At 40.3% G+C, this 24,446-nt stretch overlaps 1 protein-coding gene across 3 annotated transcripts in view; it reads right to left on the bottom strand.

Moving 5' to 3' along the window:
* The window catches only part of ntn1a (netrin 1a), a 94,868-nt gene that overhangs the window by 51,028 nt on the left and 19,394 nt on the right, over positions 1-24,446 (bottom strand). For 2 of the 3 annotated variants that reach the window (XM_062997339.1, XM_062997341.1), the window contains exon 3: positions 20,658-20,795. The exons of the other annotated variant lie outside the window; for it this stretch is intronic. In XM_062997339.1, the coding sequence (XP_062853409.1) occupies positions 20,658-20,795 (138 nt within the window). The remainder of the gene's footprint in view (positions 1-20,657; positions 20,796-24,446) is intronic. 3 annotated transcript variants of the gene reach the window in all.

Raw genomic sequence — 24,446 nt, 5'->3', positions numbered from 1 at the left:
GCCTTTCAGCCTCGACTGTGTGTTTGTGTTTATTTGACAAAGCAGTTTTTCCTTGGTATCTTCCATAACAACAAACACAGCACACCAGAAAGGCACAGCAAAAAGAGAAACACAACAAAGAACTACTTACAGATCCAAGAACCCAACACAAACAGTGGAAACAGGAAGTAGTTCCAGGCGAGGTTCTGAAATCTGGAACGTGATCAGTGCAAGTCCTAAAAGTGATGGACAGTGAGGGGCGGGAGAAAAAAGTGATGCCTCAGATCTCTGAGTCGCTGTTATTACAGGATTGTAAAAGTGCAATGTTGATCGTTTAGTGAAAAACAGCAATTTAGCCGCAGTGATTATTTATTTGTGAAGAGAAGAACATTCCTCAGCGTGTGAATCACACTCCACATCCGTGTGGTCCAACAGGAAAGTGTCAAACTTGTATTCACACACGCTGTAGGATTTCAAAGCAGTGGTTTTTAAACTGTGGACTGGACCCGTCTGAGGGTACAGGGTAAATACAAGGGAGTTAGCAAAATACAGTGTACGGGCAAATGTACGTAGGTACATGACCATGAGCTTTTCAGACACCCTATTACAAATCCAGTGGCATTAAGAAAGAATGTGCCCCTTCTTTCTCCCCTTTTTCTCCCTTTTACCGTGTTCAATTGCCCTGAGAGCACTCTTTTTTCATCACTGTGCAGGCACCATCGATCAGCCAGCAGAGGTCGTAATTGCATTAGTGATGAGAGAGACCCTATCAGGCTTAATCCCGCCCATATCTGAACAACAGGCCAATCGATGTTCATGTGGCTGTTCAGCCTACCCGGCAGGCAGAGCTGAGATTTGATACGATGTATTCGAGATCCCAGCTCTGGTTCTAGCGTGGGTTTTTACCGCTGCGCCACCTGAGCGAATTTTTTTACCTGTTACAATAAGCTGGATCTTTGTATTAACCTTTATTCATTAAATAAAAAATTACACTTGCCCACAGAAATCCCAGTTAATTACCGTAAGGCAGTAAATAACTACAGAACAGACTTCCTGATTATTAATCGGTATAGGCCAGCAGTAATTGCCTATGGATAAAAATGTAGAAAGCTCCTCTCACAGGCCAGTCATGGTGGCTGAAAGATTGCAACATTTCAGTCCGAGGCAGCAGGGCTATGACCATCCCCACAACACACACAGCTAATAGTGTCTGTGTAGACCCCTGACTGGTCGATAGCACAGCTGAGATTCTAACTCAGATCTCAGAAGTGGTGGGTATTAGGCTGCTGAGCCAGTGAGCACCAGAACAAAGTGTCATAAATATGTCTATTGAGTTGAAAGAGTTTTAATTCTCTGACAACGTGCTGATGAGAGTTTTATGAATCTGCCATTACAGGCCGAAAATAAACACACTCACTTTGTTGTTCTGCACTGTGAATTGGATCCTTATTAAACATTTTGCAACAAGTCATAAAATCAGTCTTGCATAGCTGTAATAGCATTTAAACCTACGGGCCGTCTGAAGGAGTATAGCCAATCTTAAGCAATTCATTCAACCAATGCAGAGCATGCAATGTTGAACCACACACTTGCAGCTGAAACTGTGACTCCTACTGTCTAATCAAGGAGCTGACTCATGCATGCAGGAACACTTCCACGCCGGAATCCCCTGTCAGCATCTGACAAATCCAGACAATATAACATTAAAACGTGGTCTTGGATGAGGACTCATCAGCTGTGGTTTATACATTCATTATTCAGCTGGACGGATAAACAAGTATGAGCGTTCTGCCTAATTTGATGAGATAAATACACTATATTGCCAAAAGTATTCACTCACCCATCCAAATTTTACATTTACATTTTCAGCATTTAGCAGACGCTTTTATCCAAAGCGACTTACAGAATGAGCAGAACACGATGAGCAATTGAGGGTTAAGGGCCTTGCTCAGGGGCCCAACAGTGGCAACTAGGTGGTGGCGGGGCTTGAACCGGCAACCTTCTGTTTACTAGTCCAGTACCTTACCCACTGAGCTATCACTGGCCCCGAATTGAGAAGTTCCAATCACTTCCATGGCCACAGGTGTATAAAACCAAGCATCTAGACATGCAGACTGCTTCTACAAACATTTGTGAAAGAATGGGTCGCTCTCAGGAGCTCAGTGAATTCCAGCGTGGTACCGTGATAGGATGCCACCTGTGCAACAAGTCCAGTCGTGAAATTTCCTCACTACTAAATATTCCACAGTTGACTGTCAGTGGTGTTATAACAAAGTGGAAGCGATTGGGAACGACAGCAACTCGGCCACGAAGTGTTAGGCCACATAACTTCATGTGGCCTTACATCACCAAGCGCAATGCAAAGCGTCGGCTGCAGTGGTATAAAGCACGCCGCCACTGGACCCTAGAGAAATGGAGACGTGTTCTTTGAAGTGACAAATCATGCTTTTCTGTCTGGCAATCCAATTGATGAGTCTGGGTTTGCCGGATGCCAGGAGAACGGTACTTGTCTGACTGCATTGTGCCGAATGTAAAGTTTGGTGGAGGGGGGATTATGGTGTGGGGTTGTTTTTCAGGAGTTGGGCTCGGCCCCTTAGTTCCAGTGAAAGAAACTCTCAATGCTTCAGCATACCAAGAGATTTTGGACAATTTCATGCTCCCAGCTTTGTGGGAACAGTTTGGGGATGGCCCCTTCCTGTTCCAACATGACTGCGCACCAGTGCACAAAGCAAGGTCCATAAAGACATGGATGAGCGAGTCTGGTGTGGAAGAACTTCACTGGCCTACACAGTGTATGTGTATGTTTGTGTGTAGGGCTAAGGGTGTAAGCTGTAGACAAATCAGCTCCATTCATTTTTTTTATTTTTTCTTAACATCTCAAATGTTGGTGGTTTCCTGGGTTCCAGACGTGCTGCATCTGATCTTTACGACAGACAGTTTTAAGGAAGGCCGTGATGTGGGATAAGCTGAGCTAAAAAAAAACTTGAGTTTTTCAATGGGCATCAAGCCTTTGTTCACTTTTTTAAACTTTCTGTCATCACTTAAACATGTTTATATGAGCTAAACCACCAGAACCAAAAACACGGAGACGGCGGAACCGGCACACTTTCCGTCTGCTCTTTATTTAATGTGAATTCAGCAGATATACATTTTAAAGCGATGCCTCACTAGGACATATTTTCATAGTGACGTTTAAATTTCTTTGTTACAGTATGCTTCATATGGCCTAAAGTATGTGGACACCTCTCCTGACTTTTGAGCATAATGTATAATGTTCCATAAAACGGTTATTTCAAACCAGACCTTTCTCATCCGACACAAATGAACAATAACTTTGGTGTTAAAACTTTGTTCCTTCAATAATAAATGATATTAAATCAAATTTTACTTGAGGTCTCTTGAGTTATTATCAAAAATTATCCACTGTAATTTAAAAATAATTTACGCCTTTAGGTGTGAGAGTAACAGTTCGAGTCAAAGTTTACATACACAGGGCAAGCTGTAGCCTAGTGGTTAGGGCACAGGACTGGTAATCCAAAGGTTCAATAATTTTTGTTCAAGCCCCACCACTGCTAGGTTGCTTCTGTTGGGCCCTTGAGCAAGGCCCTTTACCCTTAGTTGCTTAGACTGTATACTGTACTGTAAGTCGCTTTGGATAAAGGCGTCTGCTAAATGCCGAAAATGTAAATGTAAATGTAATACACTCATAATTATGGGTTTTTATAATCATTCCTGCAAGAAAATTCACCCAGTTGATCAAATGTAATCCAGAAACAAGAAAAAAAAAAAAATAATCTAGTCATTACTGTCCACAGTCAAGTGAGCTTTACATCACTATGAGGCTGCCATGCAAGAATGAAGCTTCAGCAAGAACCTGCTGCATAACTAATCAAAGCTCATTTTGTAACACAAGATGAATTTATTATACCCTAGCATTAAGCAAACAGTGGGTTAAAGGAGGGGTGACGAGGTTAAAATCTTAGGTGGGAGAGGGTGTGGGTAAAAGGGGTAGGAGAAGTTATATCTAGCATGGGAGACAACTACTGACCCCCCAATGAGAGGGTATTTGGGTCATTATAGAGGCGCTAATGTGGGAAATTGGAGGCCATTAGGTGAAGGAAAAGGCAGATTAGTCTCCAGAGGTTTCCTCCTTTATCTCCTCTCTTTCAGCAGAGGGGTAAGATAGCTAGATAGAGGGACAGAGAGGGACAGGGTGAGAGTTTAGGAGATGTGAGAGGTACAAAGTGCTGCGCTGAGAGCTTTAAGTGGAGCTTTGATGTTTCAGTGCTGATAAGAGCGACACTCAGCAGTGTGATAAACACTCACAGATAGAAACACAAGGTCCTTCATCATCTTCCATTTATTTATTCTGTTATATTTCAAACATTACCTCAGAAAGCTCAGGTCATTTTTTGACATTTTCAGCGTACTGTCCTTTTGTTTTAGAAAAATATATGGTGTTTTGAATCTTGCGGTAAAACACTGATGTATTTTAACATAAAAAATACATAATTAAGGCCTCATTGCCACTGAGACCTTAATTTCCTTAAATAAGGATTCAAGATAAACAACACATGTGAGTGAGGTGTTTTAATTGGAATGTGAGTAGTATGTAGAACTACAGTAAGTACCAGCTGTGGACCAAATTCAGCAACACGGGGGCGTTTGGACCTCATTGATTTTGCAAAGTGGTTTTCATAAGTAGACTTTACAGGATAAACTAACGTTCGGAAGCAATATTTAATGTTTAAAGAACACAGCAAAAATGTATATTTTTGATCTGTCAGCTTTACGCTGGTGATTCAGCCTAAAGTAAGTGGACAAGGGAGCATTAACGTGGTATTAGAACAGTGAATGAACACATGGCTGAGTCGTGACCACAACATGAAGGTTAACAGTGTGTGACAGGAAAGTTCAACTGGATTCTAAAAGGCGACTCAGTTTCCACTTGCTCTGGAGTTTAAGATGATTAGCTGCATTTTTGGGAGGTGGGCTACACATACAAGGATCTTAGAGTTGTTTTTTTAGGCAGCGTCTACTCTCTGGCTCGGATGAAGACCCAGCCGTCACCTGCTGTGGTATTTGCAGAAGAGAACTCGGCCCCTAAAACTCGAATAACTCTGGCGTTTTGTGTAATTGACTTACGGGAAATGACTGCTGGGGCACCAGGTTTGGTCACGGGAAATCCAAACTGGCACAGTAAGGATACGGTAGGAGGAAAAACTCGCCTCCGCTGCTGTCACTATAGGTACATTTTTAAAAAGTACAAGCCATTAAAATGAAATGGTTTAATCAGCTACTGTACCTTTGAAAGTACTTCCATCAAAAATATGTCAACCAATCAACACCGACTGATTCCTAAAGCACGCAGGATTGGACTGGGTGGCACAACAACATGGGCTCTACATGAAATTCCTCCCATGTTTTCTCTAAACTTTAAAAAGCATTCAGAAGGTTGACTAGCTGGTCAAGATTATAATCAGAACAGGTCAAAATTAACACTAGGTGTAAGTGAGCAAGTAAAATAATTTAGATGTGGTGCTCCTGTGATGCTTTCCAGGTAGCACTGGACCGACTGTGACCCTAACCAGGATCTAAGTAAAAATAAATGAATAAAACAGCTTGAGTTATGATCAGCCTATGGCTACATCCCAAATCACTATGCCATATTAAATACAACTTTCTTCTTTTCCTTCTTCACTCTTCTTCTCGTTTTGTCTTTCCTGATGATGGTAGGGGTAGAGTAGGAGTAGAGTTGAAGGTCCTCCACCTCGTTAGCATGTCATTTCAGATTTATAGTTGTAGCTGGACTTTAACGAGATTTCATGCTGCTTCAGTGAGTAAAGCTCCACAGTCGCTGACTTCCCTATTACATTTACAGAGCATTTACAGTGAGGATGCTGATTGTCCATTAAAGGAAGATGTGATCACAATAATATTTTATCATGGGTGACCTTTTTCCCAGTAGCCACTTTATCCTGATCAAGGCCACAGTGGATGCAGAATCTATCTATCTATGGAAACCAGAGTGCCAGTCCATAACAGGGCACTTATATACAGGGGTTGGACAAAATAACTGAAACACCTGTCATTTTAGTGTGGGAGGTTTCATAAATTGGACCAGTCTGGTGGCCAATCTTCATTAATTGCACATTGCACCAGTAAGAGCAGAGTGTGAAGGTTCAATTAGCAGGGTAAGAGCACAGTTTTGCTCAAAATATTGCAATGCACACAACATTATGGGTGACATACCAGAGTTCAAAAGAGGACAAATTGTTGGTGCATGTCTTGCTGGCGCATCTGTGACCAAGACAGCAAGTCTTTGTGATGTATCAAGAGCCACGGTATCCAGGGTAATGTCAGCATACCACCAAGAAGGACAAACCACATCCAACAGGATTAACTGTGGACGCAAGAGGAAGCTGTCTGAAAGGGATGTTCGGGTGCTAACCCGGATTGTATCCAAAAAACATAAAACCACGGCTGCCCAAATCACGGCAGAATTAAATGTGCACCTCAACTCTCCTGTTTCCACCAGAACTGTCCGTCGGGAGCTCCACAGGGTCGATATACACGGCCGGGCTGCTATAGCCAAACCTTTGGTCACTCGTGCCAATGCCAAACGTCGGTTTCAATGGTGCAAGGAGCGCAAATCTTGGGCTGTGGACAATGTGAAACATGTATTGTTCTCTGATGAGTCCACCTTTACTGTTTTCCCCACATCCGGGAGAGTTACGGTGTGGAGAAGCCCCAAAGAAGCGTACCACCCAGACTGTTGCATGCCCAGAGTGAAGCATGGGGGTGGATCAGTGATGGTTTGGGCTGCCATATCATGGCATTCCCTTGGCCCAATACTTGTGCTAGATGGGCGCGTCACTGCCAAGGACTACCGAACCATTCTGGAGGACCATGTGCATCCAATGGCGGTGCCGTGTATCAGGATGACAATGCACCAATACACACAGCAAGACTGGTGAAAGATTGGTTTGATGAACATGAAAGTGAAGTTGAACATCTCCCATGGCCTGCACAGTCACCAGATCTAAATATTATTGAGCCACTTTGGGGTGTTTTGGAGAAGCGAGTCAGGAAACGTTTTCCTCCACCAGCATCACGTAGTGACCTGGCCACTATCCTGCAAGAAGAATGGCTTATAATCCCTCTGACCACTGTGCAGGACTTGTATATGTCATTTCCAAGACGAATTGACGCTGTATTGGCCGCAAAAGGAGGCCCTACACCATACTAATAAATTATTGTGGTCTAAAACCAGGTGTTTCAGTTATTTTGTCCAACCCCTGTATTTACTCACTCATTCACACAACAGAGCATTTCAGAACTGGCATGTTTTTGGTAGGAGTGGGGAAACTGCCGTACCCCGCCACTGTCACACCATATTGACAATAAAGGTAGACAAGGAATGAACTCAAATCCCCGGTGCTGTGCCACACCAGCACATTTGCTGCCAGCTAGGTCTTTTTTACTACCTTTCTCATCTTAAATAAAGCATTCCAAACAGGCTTCTAAAGCTTTTGAATATTCAATAGATCTTTTGGTCTAGGGAGCTGGGGATGGTCATACACTCTCTAAAAAATTTATAACTGCCTGGTCAGACTTGATTCATCACATATTGATGCACCAAAAACTATAAATGAATACATACAGACTTGTAACCCTCAGATCAATCTGTGTAACCTGTTTAATCTGAGATTAAACATTAATATTTTCAAACATGTTGAAAACAGCAGAAGACAGATAAAATTGGGTATCTGAATGTTGCCAGTACATGAAAGTCAGTAAGGGCAACCTGGGCGTAACGTGTGCACAAGGTATTAGCAAAACCTTTTTAGAGAGTATACATTATAATTAATTTATAACAGTAAGTCAAGGATGCTAATGTCTACTCGGAAGTGATGCAGAAATGGTGGTAAAATACCAGAGCTGCTCGCTGTGTTGTGATTGGCTAGCGACGGTGTTCAGCGATTATAAGGTCAGGCTAGTTTACAGTGATGTCTAAACAGTTTTGTGAGTTCAAAGCATGTGAACCGATCTACCCTTCAACACAGATGCTGTCCAAACTGCTACAATGCCACAAGTGTGCATTTTTTATTTTGGTATTGCACAAGAGCACTCAGCACAGATGAATCATGGGAGAACAACATCAGGCAGAGTGTTCACAATTACCTTGTTTTTTGGGGGGAATAATAAAATCCAAAAATAACAACAGAGAAATGTTCATGGGTGAATATAAACCATCAGTTGTTTAACCTGGGCAGAGCTGAAGTTCTGCTGAAGAACTTTCGTTACCGTCGTTACCCCACAGGAATGCTTTTAATCCCCCTAAAGTTTATCATTATTTGCTAAAATACAGAAGCTAGCTGCAGATCTACTGATATACTGTAGTATGATATAAAACTGATCATCGTGATCACTACAAATATGAGATCAAACTGATTCATTAAAGTCTGTCTGGCTAAAAAGAAATGTTTCAGAAACTGAAACACGCTGACCTGAACGCTGCAGAGTGGTGTTTTTTTGGTGTTGTTTAAAGCCAGAGCTTTCAAAAACGTTGATGTTTACCACTAAAGCCACTTCAGATAAAATATGTTGCAGAGACATGAGCTGATGACGTTATGTTCTCTGTTTCATGCGTATGCGGACATCGTCTCTCATGATGTCTTACAGCAGCTGATATAGAGAATTTAACTATCACTCACAAAATAATATACAAAATGTTTGAAGGAGCTAGAGATGAGTGAAACGCTCAGGTGAGTAAGCTAACAGCAACAGTAATTATCATTCATTCATTCATTGTCTGTCTTACCACCACTTCATCCTGGTCAGGGTTGTGGTGGGTGCAATTCATCAGGCAAAAAATAGGAAACACCCTGGATAGGTTGCCATTCCATCACAGAGCAAACACACACATAGTCACAGCTAGGGCAATGTTATAATAATAATAATAATAATAATAATAATTTAATAATAATAATAACAACAACAACAACAACAACAACAACAACAACAACAACAACAACAACAACAACAACAACAATAATAATAATAATAATAATAATAAATTATATTTATAAGCGCCCTTTAAAGCACTCAAGGGCACCTGAACAATCAAGTGAATTAATGGTAGGCTAGTTTGAATAAGTGAGTCTTTAGGTGAGATTTGAAGGTGGAGAGGGAATCGATAGTTCAAATTTCTAGCGGGAGAGAGTTCCAAAGATAAGGGGCTGAGTGACTAAAAGCTCTGGCCCCCATAGTGGACAGACGTATGGAAGGAATAGAAAGCTGAACAGCAGAAGAAGGTCTGAGCGTACGGGAGGGCGTGTAGATTTGGATAAGGTGAGTGAAATATGGTGGTGCTAGGCCATGGAGAGCCTTAAATGTAAATAACAATATCTTAAAATTAGGGCTGTCAAACGATTAAATTTTTTAATCGCGATTAATCTCAGAATTTCATATAGTTAATCGCGATTAATCACATAAAAAAAAAATCTGTGTAAATGTTATAGAAAACAAGGATTTTTAAGTGAAATGTTACAATTAAAATGGTGAACACATTTTATGCTAAATGTACTTATGTTAAAAACTGCTGGGACAAGAGAAAACTGTAAGGGAGTTTTATTCACTCACATACTAGGTAGTAATACTATCCAATGGTTTGATGGACGTTTCTACACGAAGTGAGTGTGTTTTGACCCTTTGGGGCTTCCATAGTTCATGGACAACGTGCTTGACTCAGCTTTCCGGTATTCTTTACCGTAACAGAATAAGTTAATAAAGTGTTCTGCTCCCGACAACTTGTGAATATAGCGTGTATTTATTTCTTTATTATGCAAGTGCAGATGCTACGACGCTCTTTTACATTTTGTTAACAAACCGCAAATGAAAAACGGTGACATGTCCGACATTAAAACGTTTGTTCTACCAGTCAAGTCTCAACATGAACTAGAATTTGCGTTAATGGCACTATTTATCTTAATCGCGTTAAATTGAGATTGCGTTAATGCGTTATTATCGCGTTAACTTCGACAGCCCTACTTAAAATGTATATGGTACTGGACAGGAAGCCAATGAAGCCGCTTGAGAACCGGAGTGATGTGTTTGATGGAAGGTGTTCTAGTGATAGTCTGAGCAGCAGAGTTCTGAACCAATTGTAGTTTTTGGAGAGTTTTTTACAAAAGTAATTATTCAGTTGTATCTCCAATTAACCTGCATGTCTTTGGACTGTGGAGGAAACTGGAATACCAGGAGGAAAACAACGTGGACACAGGAAGAAAAAGCAAACTCCCACACAGAAAGGACTCAGATTGCTCCTCCTGGGAACTAAACCCAGGACCTTCTTGCTGCGAGGCAACACTTGCCATTCTAACAGAAATTATATTATGTTAAATTATGGACAAGAAGGTCATTACCTTTATGACTAAGCAAAGGTTTCCCAACATAGCACTTTAGTTTCTGTCCATAGTGCCAACAGTTACAGTCCACAATTATATTAGGAGAATTCCATTCTGGATTTGGTCCCCTTAACTGCTTATAACATAAATGTTGTTTGAAATATTTTGGTTTGAAAGGCTTAAGTACACTTTTTCACATTTCCAAATCTTTTTTTTTATATTTTGTTTATGCATTTTCTCCCCTTTCTCACACGTCCAATTGCCCAATTGTGTTATGCTTCCTCTCCACCAATGCCGATCCCTGCTCTGATTGAGGAGAACAAAGCTAATGCAGCTGTATGCATCTTATCACACACACTTTGACGAGTGCAGTGCAGCTCAGTGTTGTGTGCGGAGAGACACACCCTGAGAGCACTCTTTTTTCATCACTGTGCAGGTGCAATCAATCAGCCAGCAGAGGTCGTAACTGCATTAGTTATGAGAGAGAGACCCTATCCGGCTTAATCCTACCCATATCTGAACAACAGGCCAATCGTTGTTCATGTGGCCGCTCAGACTAGCGGGCAGGCAGAGCTGAGATTCGATACGATGTATTCGAGATCCCAGCTCTGGTTCCAGCGTGTGTTTTTACCACTGCGCCACCTGAGTGGCCACATTTCCAAATCTTTAACTGGTATCTGAATATTTAATGCACAGTGACATTGCTCATTTCATCTCATCGACCAAGAAACAAAATCTGGGTGTTTTTAAAAAACCTAAAAGTCCAAACATAAAAACACAAGACCTCAAGACTGGTTTCTACACAAATACTGAAAATAGTGCATGATCCAGCTGTTCTCCAGGCCTGAATCCTATTAATAAAGCCAATTATAAAGCAGCTTTAAATGCTGCTCGATCTAGCTACCTTACTTCTGAGTTCAAAAAAGCTGGCAATAACTCGTCTAGACTTTTTTCTATTGTTAAAAAGATTCTGTGTCCCCCATCTAACTCTGTCACTGCGTCGTCGGATCTCTGTAACTCTTTTCTCACTTTCTTTCAAGATAAAGTGTCGGGCATATATAGTGAACTTTCCACTTCGGAATCTATCTCCACTATATCTGGTTCTTACATTTCTCTATCCTCTTGCTCATTTCCGTGCTTCTCCACTGTTGACGCTGGTACCATTGAGAGAATTATATCTACATCGAAATCTGCCACCTCTTTCCTTGACCCTGCTCCTACTGCCCTTCTCAAACTCTGCTGTGCTACTTTATCTGTTCCCATCTCCCACATTGTCAATCTTTCACTTAGCTCTGGATTGGTTCCTGATGGCTTGAAACTTGCTGCTGTCACCCCTGTCATTAAGAAACCCGGTTTAGACCAGTCCATTCTCAGCAATTTTAGACCCATTTCCAACCTTCCATTCCTCGCTAAAATTCTAGAAAGAGTTGTAGCCTCCCAGCTGCTCGACTACCTTGATGCTAATAATTTATCTGAAATCTTTCAGTCAGGTTTCCGTTCTAAACATAGTACTGAAACTGCCCTAATTCGTGTTATAAATGATCTTCTTCTTGCCTCTGACAACGGTCTTGTCTCTATCCTCCTCCTACTTGATCTCTCATCAGCATTCGACACAATTAATCATAACATTCTCTTGGCACGCCTGTCTGAGATTGGTCTCATGGACACGGCTCTCTCCTGGTTTAAGTCATATCTCACCGGCAGGTGTCAATTTGTTCGTATTGGTCACCACTCATCTGCTACCGTTCCGGTTCCACAAGGTGTTCCTCAAGGATCGGTCCTTGGACCCCTCCTCTTCACCATCTACATGCTCCCTCTTGGCCCCCTTGTACGCCAGTTTGGTCTGAGCTTTCATTGCTATGCTGACGATACTCAACTATATATTAGCTTCAAACCCTCTGACCCTGTGCCTCCCCCCTCGCTTACCAGTTGCATACAAAAGTTACATTCCTGGCTTCATAATAATTACTTAATGCTTAATGCTCTGAAAACTGAGTTTCTTTTTATTGGTCCGAAATCTGCTGTCTCTACTCTCTCTGATGTGACTTTTAATATTGGTTCCACTGCCATCTGTCCCTCAAATTGTGCTCGTAATCTTGGTGTCCTTTTCGATTCTCACCTTTCCTTTGACTCCCACTTAGCATCGGTCTCCAAATCTGCCTATTTTCACTTGCGCAATATCTCTCGCCTTCGTCCTTTGCTTTCACAAGACTCTGCTGAGACTCTGGTCCATGCTCTAGTCACCTCCCGGCTTGACTACTGCAATTCAATTTTATATGGGCTTCCTGCCAAAACCCTCCGCCCTCTCCAACGTATCCAAAATACTGCTGCTCGGATCCTTACATTTTCCCAAAAATATGACCATATTACACCTGTACTGGCTAAGCTGCACTGGTTACCTATCTCTTTGAGAATTAAATATAAATTACTTATACTTACATTTAAAGCGCTACATGGCCTGGCCCCGGTATATTTAGCTGACTTACTAACGTATCACTCTCCCTGTCGCAGTCTTAGGTCCTCTGACTCTGACTTATTGGCTGTACCCAGGTTCAAGCGGGCTTCTATGGGTGGCCGTTCATTCACCTGTGCTGCCCCTCGCCTCTGGAATTCCCTTCCTCCGGCTCTCCGCTCTGCGTCTTCCCTCACTATTTTCAAATCTTTGCTTAAAACACTTCACTTTACTGAGCATTTTTCATAGTTTTTGTATTGTATTGTAAAAGTATTGTATTGTATTGTATTGTATTGTATAATGTTGTAAAGCGTCCTTGAGCATTGAGAAAGGCGCTATATAAGTTTAACTTATTATTATTATTATTATTATTATTAATAAACAATAAATAATGAGACCCTCATATCATAGCTAATATTGCTAATAAATTACTTTTATATCAAGTTACTGTACATACTTTATACATACATTCATACATACATAATACATACTTTCATATTTAGTTTTTATATTTATAGGTACAAAGGTAAAATACATAATGTGTGTAAATGTGAGTACAGGATGTCAATTAAAACATTAAAAGCTAAAGTGATTCAAACGTTTTTTTCTCACTGTAAGTTTTTAAGTCCAGCACAAACATTTTTCATATGATTTTTTTCAGAAGTCCTGAAATGCAACGGAGTCATTACTCAAATCCTAACTGGACCACGAGCAGATTTCACAAGCTTGGCTTCTTAGTTTAACATCGTTAGAAAGTAATTACGCCCCTGTTGAGAGATAATGAGAGTTTAATGTCTCTTATGGCCACCTGTAGGGAGCGAGGAGGGGTGTCCTTGAGAAAAAGGGTAAACGTTGAGTAACGTACACTAAGATCAGACATGGCAAAGTGCTGTTTATTTACACAGATCAGACTGACTGAACTGGTTTTAAGTCTTAAGCAGTGATTTCTGCATCGTGGATAAGTGCAGCTACACAGAACAGACTCTCAGTCGGGTTCTTACACTCAGAAATTATGCAAAAATGAATAATAATAATAACAATAATTTCAGTGTACACAGGGCCTTTTACATTAAAACCAAGTGTGCTTTACGTTAAAAAGCAAAACATCAAATTTTGAGAGGAAAACAACAAAATTAAGTAATGCCTGTATTTTATTTCATTCATTTTCATTTTCAACAACCGCTTTATCCTAGTCAGGGTCTTAACAGGTCCAGTTCCTCCAGGAAACACTGGGCACAAGGCAAGAATACCCTGGACAGGGTGCTCATCATTTGTAGAGATTTGTCTTCAGTTTGTAACCATGGGATCGGGATCCTACATGGGGTCACCTGGGATGTAAGTGGTGTTGCAAGAGATTTGTACAGTAATAAGGTTTTATAGGTTTTGTATAGGATTATGCTGTTTTTATAGGCTTATGCTAGTCATTTATTTTTTAGTCCCCATTTAGTGTTTTACTCCCACAACAATCATAGTGAGTTCAAATTATACAGCTCCTTTCTTATACCCAAAGTCACTTTACAGAGGCAAAGAAGGAGAGAAAAAGTCTTTAGTGAGTAAACAAACATATTTACTGCTAAAGAGGTACTCAGCTTTGTAAGCAAAAACATAAGCAACAGACTGTGGTAATGTGTTTCATAGTTTGGGGAACATGACGCGACCAATCTAAATTTGGGACAAATAAACGCTCTGTATCAGTTATCATTATCACTTTTATTTGATGGATGCTCTGCTAGATATGCATGAAGGCCGATGAGTAGTGTTGTGTGTGGGATCATGGCTATTTTGAGGCTCTGGAGTCAGTGGTGAAGAAAAAGAGATCTGATGAAAGAAAACATTGTTTAACTTTTGTTTGATATTTAAATGCTGATTATTGAATTTATCATGGTCTGTGAGATCTTGCTGTTTAGTTTCAAGCACAATTATATCAAACTGATTCATTTCTACAGAATCACTCAGTCACTCAATATGTACTTAAATATTTATTTTTCTGCTCTTTGTGCACACAGAGGATAAAAACATGAGAGAGCAGAAGATTCCACTTCGCTGAATGACAAACTCTGTCGTCCATACCATAAACACAGGTCATCTGGAAGTATTTACTTCAGGAAAAGCAAAAAACAAACTTAAGGCTTGAAACATAAACCTCTCAATGCTACAGCTGAAGCATGTTAAAGCCGTTCTGTTTTACACCCTCTTTAGTGACCGAGGCAGCAGCTTCATACCAATGTTCAAATTTTTATTGGTACTGATAGGAGGTTCATTCTAATAAAATTATGGAATACTTTGTTATGATTATTAAAGTTTTTTTTTACTGCAAGATCATCAGATTGTTAAACAGTTTCCCTTAACCTACTTAATCCCAAAGCCTAAAAGAATCCCAGAATCTGCACCATTAGGTTACATTTAATTTTGTTTGACAAATTAAAATACATCTATTTATAATTTGGTGGCCAGCTGTCAATTTAAATAATAAATGAAGACTACATTTAAAAAGCACTGTAACTAAATGCAAATATAAATTACACAAAATATTTCAGACTAATTAAGCCTTATACAAAACCCATGGACAATTTTCAAAAAAAATTTTTATTTTATTATTTATATTTACACCTACCACCACGGCCCTCATTTTATTAATGTAGCCTCTCATCACCTTTTTTCTATGATGCATCTTGCTAATATATATAAATACACACCGATCAGCCATAACATTGAAACCACCTACTTGTTGCTACACTCACTGTCCATTTTATCAGCTCCACTTACCATATAGGAGCACTTTGAAGTTCTACAATTACTGACTGTAGTCCATCTATTTCTCTACATGCTTTTTTAGCCTGCTTTTACCCTGTTCTTCAATGATCAGGACCACCACAGAGCAGGTATTATTTGGGTGGTGGATGATTCTCAGCACTGCAAGGACACTGACATGGTGGTGGTGTGTTAGTGTGTGTTGTGCTGGTATGAGTGGATCAGACACAGCAGCGCTGCTGGAGTTTTTAAATACCGTGTCCACTCACTGTCCACTCTATTAGACACTCCTACCTTGTTGGTCCACCTTGTAGATGTAAAGTCAGAGACGATCGCTCATCTATTGCTGCTGTTTGAGTTGGTCATCTTCTAGACCTTCATCAGTGGTCACAGGATGCTGCCCATGGGGCGCTGTTGGCTGGATATTTTTGGTTGGTGGACTATTCTCAGTCCAGCAGTGACAGTGAGGTGTTCCATTAGCATTGCTGTGTCTGATCCACTCATACCAGCACAACACACACTAACACACCACCACCATGTCAGTGTCACTGCAGTGCTAAGAATGATCCACCACCTAAATAATACCTGCTCTGTGGTGGTCCTGTGGGGGTCCTGACCATTGAAGAACAGCATGAAAGTGGGCTAACAAAGCATGCAGGAAAACAGATGGAATACAGTCAGTAATTGTAGAACCACAAAAGGCTTCTATATGGTGAGTGGAGCTGATAAAATGGACAGTCAGTGTAGAAACAAGGAGGTGGTTTTAATGTTATGGCTGATCGGTGTATAAATATATGACTGATATAAACTACACAGACCCTCATCCATGCCATCTTACAAAAAAAAAAAAAACTTAATTGGATAGATTTGGATCAAATGTGTTGTAGTGCCTGTCTTTCCAACTAATTACTTAAATTTTTCCTGTATATCCAAAGTTGCTTGATGCGATGGGACCCTGAGCAGGTTCACAGGTTCAAGTATGGTAGATCCATCTAAGAATGAACCTACACCACAAACACTCATAAAACTAAAAATAAATCAAATGAAAAACACGGTGGAATAATCTGGTTTGCTTGTGTTGTGTTTCTGCCATTAAAAATCAACATTGTGCTGTTTCATTTCTCGACCTGCAGAAACGTTTTATTTCTTTAAATACAGAGCAGTATTTTTACAGCCCAGAAGCTCCGACAACCACAAATACTTTCCTTTTCTGATCATACTGGGTGCAATTTCATACAGGACTTCAGTGTATTTATAACATTCTATTCATTTCAACGATCAGCTGGAATGAAAATCATTGTCATGGTGCAGTTTTCCATCTCATTGTTACTAAAATGAAATTTAAAAGCACTGAAGCATTAAATGAGTCGATTTGTCAGTAATGATGATGAAGTTAATATGAGCTGGTTAACCAAACGTCACTTTTTGATGGTAAAATTTAGTCATGGCCTCATTAAGCTGATGTGGATTGAAATGTGGGTAAAAATAAAATGATGTGACATCATCAACTCATAACATTTTAGAAAGGCATTTAGCATGAGGTGATTTCTTTCCCCATTGTCCCCACAGTGACTCGTCGTCTCTCAAGTTGCTGGAAAATGAACTATAAGCCCAAGTTTTATTGGTACCTACTTGGGACAGTTCCTGTTTTGAAGTATGCAGTGGAAAATGGAGTGATTATGGATTCAGCACTCAGTTAATTATATGACTTACTGCGTTTTTTCTGTAACTGAATGATTGGAAGATAAATGCCTCTGCTCATCAAAGCTTTCAGGAAAGTTTCCTTTTCAGTTTACTGTGGGTTTTCTGAATAAATTTCCTGAGAGAAATCGTTCAAGATTAAAGAAAAACGCAGCAAAAAGCAAATGATACAAAGCTGTAAAAAAAAGAGTACAAATACAAATTTCATTGTGTTACTTGAATAATTTTTCACCTGTTTAATTAATCAAGTTTACAATAAATAAAAACTTTTCTCTTCAGATTTTATTTGAAAGTACCAAGTTAAAGGAATTATGGAAAAGTGACATGGATTTTTGCAATAAATGTAGAATAAATAATAAAACTACAGCTTTTTCGCATTTTTCCCAGTTTTCCTTCCAATCTAGTCGTATACAAATACCCGATTACATTTCGCTTCCTCTCTATTGATGCTGATCTCCACTGCTGATTGAGGAGAGCAAGACTGATACACGTCCCCTCCGACACGTGTGTAGTAGCCGACTGCATCTTTTCGCCTGCACGAGGCGAGTTCATATGCGGATCAGCTTTATGTATGGAGAGTCAAACCCTGATCAACACATTATTCCTGGACAGAAATAATGCAGGCGCCATCAATCAGCCAGCAGAGGCTGTAATTGCATCAGTTATGAGGAATCCCCATCTGGCTTCCCACCCTGTATGAACAACAGCCAATCATTGTTCATGTAGCCGGATGGCAGAGCTGAGCTTCGAACTTAATTAACTCTGAATCACATATTAATATTTCTAATGAACGTGTCACACTTATTGCTATTTCACATTCCATGCAGCTACTCTCAGGCTGTCCACGATCCATTCAACTCAACTTTGTTGTACATTGCGATACAGTTGTATTGTGTCTCCTGATCTTTCCCCTTTGACCACAACAGATCCTTCACTACTACAAACCTGAACATCTAAAACAGTAAGAGAGAAAGGAAGGCCTTCCTTCTTCATTTTTGGAAATAAATCATCCAGAAATGATTATTTAAATCATCACCAAAAACACAAACTACATTACAGCATATGTCCGGATAAATGTATTAAATGTGTTCTTATGGTGGACGTTACTTTAAGAACCCAACTATTAAAACAACTTACATGTGTTATTGTTTAAATCCAATTTACAGAGTCCCACTACGAAGAAATGAAGCAAACAGGACGTCTTGTTAAATTTCAGTTTGATGGATTTCACATTTGTGCTGAACAATCGATCTGTGTCAGTGTTTAATAACCATCAGCTGAGTGAAATTTTGGATTAGTGCTCAATATGTGATGAAATCTAAACAGTTCTCAGTAAACCACTCAAGAATTTTGGACTGGACTGTGGACTGCTCAGCAGCGGCGGCTCAGTAACAGCAGGAAAAAAAGCTTTTTCCTGGATCTGGTGTCTTTATTTTGTTATAAACTGTAGTGGAGTGAGGTGATAAGCTGCATCCTTCACACTCCTCACATCGTTTATTTATCCTCAGCAATGACTCTTTGTTTCCAGAGAAGCTTCGGGATCTAATTTTTACAGTGACGGGTGGAAACCCGAGGCGTCAATAACAAGATGATGGGAAGGGAACAGAGCCAGTGTTTGACTTAAGTAAGTGGAGAAAATGAGTAGGAAATGAGGTTAGGCTTTATTAAGCTAGAAAAAGCTCATTGAGGATAAATAAACCATCAGATCTGATGTGATTACAGGAGCAGATTTCTACAATAATATCCAAGAGCTTTCTTAAGTGTTGTGAAATAAAGAAAGTATTTAATAAAGTGGAACTCTGTGGGTCTCTGTAGTCAGCTTGCTAAGTGTGGAATATTTCATTAGTCCAGGCTCAGGTTCACGCTGAGGCTCTGTTCCAGGCTCAGGCTGAGGTTTAGCCTCAGGCTTCATTCTTAGGTTAAGGTTCAGACTAAGGCTCAAGCTGAGGTTTAGGCTCAGGCTCTGTCCCAGACTCTGTTTCAGGCTCAGTCTGAGGTTTACATTGAGGTTCAGGCTGAGGTTTAGGCTCAGGCACCATCCCAGGTTCAGATTCTTTTTAGAATTGAGATCACTAATGTTTATTTAAAAAAATAAATTTTTCTAATCTTCATTTTACTTTTTCTATATTCTATAAATTATTTAATTATATATTTTTTTTAAATGATCCTATTAAAAAAGAGCTCATGGATCCTACGGTAGCGCAGCAGTCTAACATACCGAGAGTCAAGTCCAGGTGGTGCCTCCAGACTGTCCAGGCGCTCAACAGACACGACTGGATATGTATGAAGAAGGGGGGGACTACTGAAGAATCCTCCCCAGTAGAAAAAGAACACTCAGAGAGTAGTGAGGTCACATGTGTCGGAGGAGACGTGTGCGAGTTTCTGGTCCTGACTGGCCAACAACGGTGTCACGCTACAGGCTGCACAAGAGAACAGTGAGAAAAAAACACTTCTATGCTCAGGATTCCTCCTTATTGCAGATGTGTGTACAGTTTTTTAATAATTGCTTCATAAATTCAGCTAAAATTATTATAAAAATATTAAAAGAAACTGAGAAGAATTAATAAAGTATCATATTGGGAAATCTTTTCACTGAAATCGAACTGCAGGTTATTTGACCCACACTGAACTTTATAAAAACCTAGATTTTGTGGTGGTGTGAACTGGTGTGGTGGTGTGAACTGGTGCGGCGGTGTTTCCTCTGTATGCCGGCTTTTGTTGTTTCAAGTCTTATTATCTCAGCTTATCTACAGTCGGTGTCTGATAGAGCATATCTACAGCCATGAACTTCGACCCTGTGGTTTGTTTTGGCTGGAGAAGCAGTAGTAGAGACCAGTTTGACTTTTTTTTTTAAAGTATTAATACAATGGTGCAGTAAGTAGTGCTGTCACCTAAAATCATGAAGAACCTGGGTTTAATTCTTCAATCAAAAACCAGGATTCTTACTGCGTGGAGTTTGCATGTTCTCTCTGTGTTCACATAGGTTTCCTCTGGGTGATCAGGTTTCCTTCCATGCAGTCAAGCCATCTGGAGCTACATGTCATACAACATGTCATTTTATTTTATAGGATTACATCTATACACCTGTTGTCAACTGGTACTCAACCTGAACTCTATAAACAGGAGGTGCCATATAGGGTGTGTGTAAAGGTTTAGAACTGAAGGTATAGTGCAGTATAACACAGAAGCAAACTGTCATGTGTCTACTACACAAACAGTATATGCACATACTGTGTGGGTACATGTGTGTGTGTGTGTGTGTGTGTCAGATCAAAGAAGTCTATAATTGTGTAACGGCCCACTGAAGCATCTCATGTTGAGTTCCAGCCCAACCATCCAAAACACACTAATGTTTATTTACTCACAACCTGAATCAGTATTGACAACCTGCTGCTCTGATCCAACATTCCCTTCACTGCTCATCCAACAGTTCCAGACATTTTGTCTTTGTCCAAGTCTTAAATATTTGTGCTGACTGTTTCTTAGAATGCAGCCAGACATGACTGGAAACACACACACACACACACACACACACACAAACCAGAGAGAAGAAATAATACTAAATACATGGCTGGATTAAAGGTGCATGATGTAGAATTTTGGCTCTAGTGGTCACAATATGAACTACAGCAGTGTGTAGTGGTTTTTTTCCACTGTAGTATTATTAGGGAGCTCAAATCTTAAATCTAAGACTCATTATTGGCTATGTCTGAGTTGGGGGATGTCCAAAGCCCTGCACTGGATTGGCGGCCTGTCCAGGGTATTACTGCCTTGCACCTAGTGTTTCCTAGAAGAACCAGACCTGCCACGACCCTGACCAGAATAAAGTGGCTGATACAAAAGAAAGAAAGGGAGTCTGTCATGTTTTAGTGCAGTAAAGGATCCTATAGGATAAAGTCTAACAGAGGAATGTAAACAAGCACCCGGCACGCTGTTTTCTCAGCATTATGATGCACTCACTTTAATCTTAATACTTTAACAATTTTGTTTTATCGTCTCTCCAGATATTGTTTACCTTATTTACAAGAATAATCAAACTTAAACATTAAAAAGTGCAGCTTATATCCACAACACAGGCTTCAGCGTAGAGCTTCACCGTGTAGAACATTAAAAGCATATTGTGGAGTACACCAACCGGTCCGTCCCCACATATGCTACAACAGCGTTTCCAGAAAAATACAACATGTACTCGTTCTGTTCATCTGCCTGTCCTCTCTCAACCCCCTGTGTCCTCAGTGTTCACTACACAGCCTAGCATCTCTGCAGGTCGTCTCTGAACTTCACACTGAAACTCCCATATTTTGAATCCACTTCTGTATAAATAATCCTAATGGACAGAATAGTGGAAAATCTTTTAAAAACTGAGACCTTCCAAGCTATCTGCACTCCAGTTTACATTAGAATGAAGAGACCAGAACTGCGTTTGAAACGCAGCCACTCGTCTTTATTTTTTTTTACTTTTTTTCTCCCTGGAGTGCTGCTTTCATTTTTGAGGTTTTGGTTTTGTAACACTGATTGAATCCATAATTTGAGCCAGATTCCTTTTACAAGACCACAGACTGTGAGCTCGCCTTTGAAACACAAAGCTAAAGAAAGCGAGAGATCCAGTGACTGAGGAGATTAGAGGACAATCTGCTTTTTAAAAGAATGTTTAAAGAATAAAAAAATGCTGTCCTCTGGTAGCTCCAAACACTGTTAACCAGGGTGCAAAGTCAAGTGGCCACGGTTGCACACTTTTTAGAACGAGGGGGCATATTAGTAGACCAACAGGTTTGGAGTCCAGGGTACCAGAATTGTATTTCTACCTAAAAAGAGCCTGACTTCGCTTATGATTACAATGCAGTGTTCCAAATTGGATCTTTTTCCCCATCTTTTTCCTCACATTTTTTATGACAGAATCATTGGCATATTAAGATTTGATCTGTGATGCTGACAATTGTGGTGCTAATATCTAAAATACAGTATGTCCAATCCTCATCAATATACAATCACAAATTTGCACAAGATTTTATCACTAATTCTATCACCATTTGTCATAATGGAGTAATCAAATACTAATCAAATATTTTGAACAGTAATAAATTAATTCAAATATTTAATATTCAAATAAACAATCAAACTAATTAGAAATGAAACACTTGTAACAAAGTTTGAAACACTGTGATTTATACATGCTGCACTGTTAAGTCAAAACTTCAAGATCAGCCTAATAAGCTCTCAAACCAGCTCTGACCTGCCGAATCACAGACTCCACAAGATCTCCGAAGGTTGTGTGTATCTGGTACCAGGACGTTACCAGCAGCTCCTTCAGCTTCTGTACATCGTGAGCTGGATAGTGTCACAGTGCATCCTGGTTCCATCTCTTCCCCGAGTAAATGATGCACACGTGAACAGCCGTCCACATGTTCTTGGTGAAAACAGGATTCATCCGACCAGTTGCTCCGATGTCCAGCTCTCATGCTTGCGTGCCCATTGTTGGTGATTTGGATGGCGGACAGGAGTTAGCATGGGCACTCTGACTGGCACAGAAGGGTTCGATGCACTGCGTGGTGACATGTTCACCTCATCACCAGAATTAAAATCATCAGATGCTTCATATATGAAATGTATGCTTCTAACTTTATGCAAACATTTTGGGGAAGGCCTGAACTGTCAACTGCAAGCCAGACTTGACAAATGTTATCTTTACTAAATGAGCACAAGTTCTCACAGACACACTTCACAAAGTTGTAGAAAGCCTTCATAGAAGAGTGGACGGTGTTATAGAAAAAACTGTTTTAATGCACATGACCGCAAGTTTTTTAGCAATATAATGTGTGTGTCTATGTATGTATGTATGTATGTATGTATGTATGTATGTGTGTGTGTTTGTGTGTCAAACCAGCTGCAGATGGTTGATTTGGGTCTGGTGTGCTGCAGTCTGGCAGGCATCAGGTTCAATTTACAGCATAAAGATCCAAACACACACACACACACACACACGGTGGGCTCTGAACCAGCATTTATCTTACCATGGGGTCTGGGACTCACACACACCCATTTACAACAGGAAAGTGTATCATATCATAATTATGATACTGAGAGTGATTTATCGTATCAGCCCTGGGAATCAGTATCAGTCTCATCCATGCACAGTGAACAGCTTCAGCCCTTTCATACAGGAATCATTTGTATAGTATAGAAATGAATTAGAGAAACACATTAGTGTCTTCAGTATGTTTTTTAAAAGTTTCTCAGACACACTATCAAAAGAAAGGCAGAACATGACTGTAGCATATAAAGAAAAAAAAAGTCCTTGGTTTTCCAATATTTTCATCCTTTACGTCAGTGCACTACATATGGTACAACATGCTGGCTTTTACAACACATGTAGGGAATTATGTAGCCTATATAAACTCATACAGGATTCCCACTTCTGGCTAGGTTTGTTAGCTTCAGAGCTAGCTAACGGACTGACCCATTTTATTGTGTACTAGGCTTTAGTGAACTGTAAAGCACTGTCTGTGACAGAAGGTTTACTGACGCCTGTATTTAAAGTGACTTGCAGTTTAGACAGGACACAATCCAGGCAAGTAAAGCCTTGCTCGTAGGTCCCACAGTGCAGATAGGTGGCGCTGGATCACTCCACCTTTTTTTAAATGCATAGGATATACACCATGAAAGCCTATTGCGCAGTAGATGATAATCCATCGGATCATCTAGTAACCGATTAACACTGATCAGCCATAACATTAAAACCACCTCCTTGTTTCTACACTGACTGTCCATTTAATCAGCTCCACTTACCATATAGAAGCACTTTGTAGTTCTACAATTACTGACTGTAGTCCATTTGTTTCTCTGCATGCTTTGTTAGCCCCCTTTCATGCTGTTCTTCAATGGTCAGGACTCTTCCAGGACCACCACAGAGCAGGTATTATTTAGGTGGTGGGTCATTCTTAGCACTGCAGTGACACTGACATGGTGGTGGTGTGTTAGTGTGTGTTGTGCTGGTATGAGTGGATCAGACACAGCAGCGCTGCTGGAGTTTTTAAACACATCACTGTCACTGCTGGACTGAGAATAGTCCACCAACCAAAAACATCCAGCCAACAGCGCCCCATGGGCAGCTTCCTGTGACCACTGATGAAGGTCTAGAAGATGACCAACTCAAA

The sequence above is a fragment of the Trichomycterus rosablanca genome, chromosome 6 (assembly GCF_030014385.1).
Source record: "Trichomycterus rosablanca isolate fTriRos1 chromosome 6, fTriRos1.hap1, whole genome shotgun sequence".
NCBI lineage: Eukaryota > Metazoa > Chordata > Actinopteri > Siluriformes > Trichomycteridae > Trichomycterus > Trichomycterus rosablanca.
This window is presented reverse-complemented; position numbering and strand designations above follow the sequence as displayed.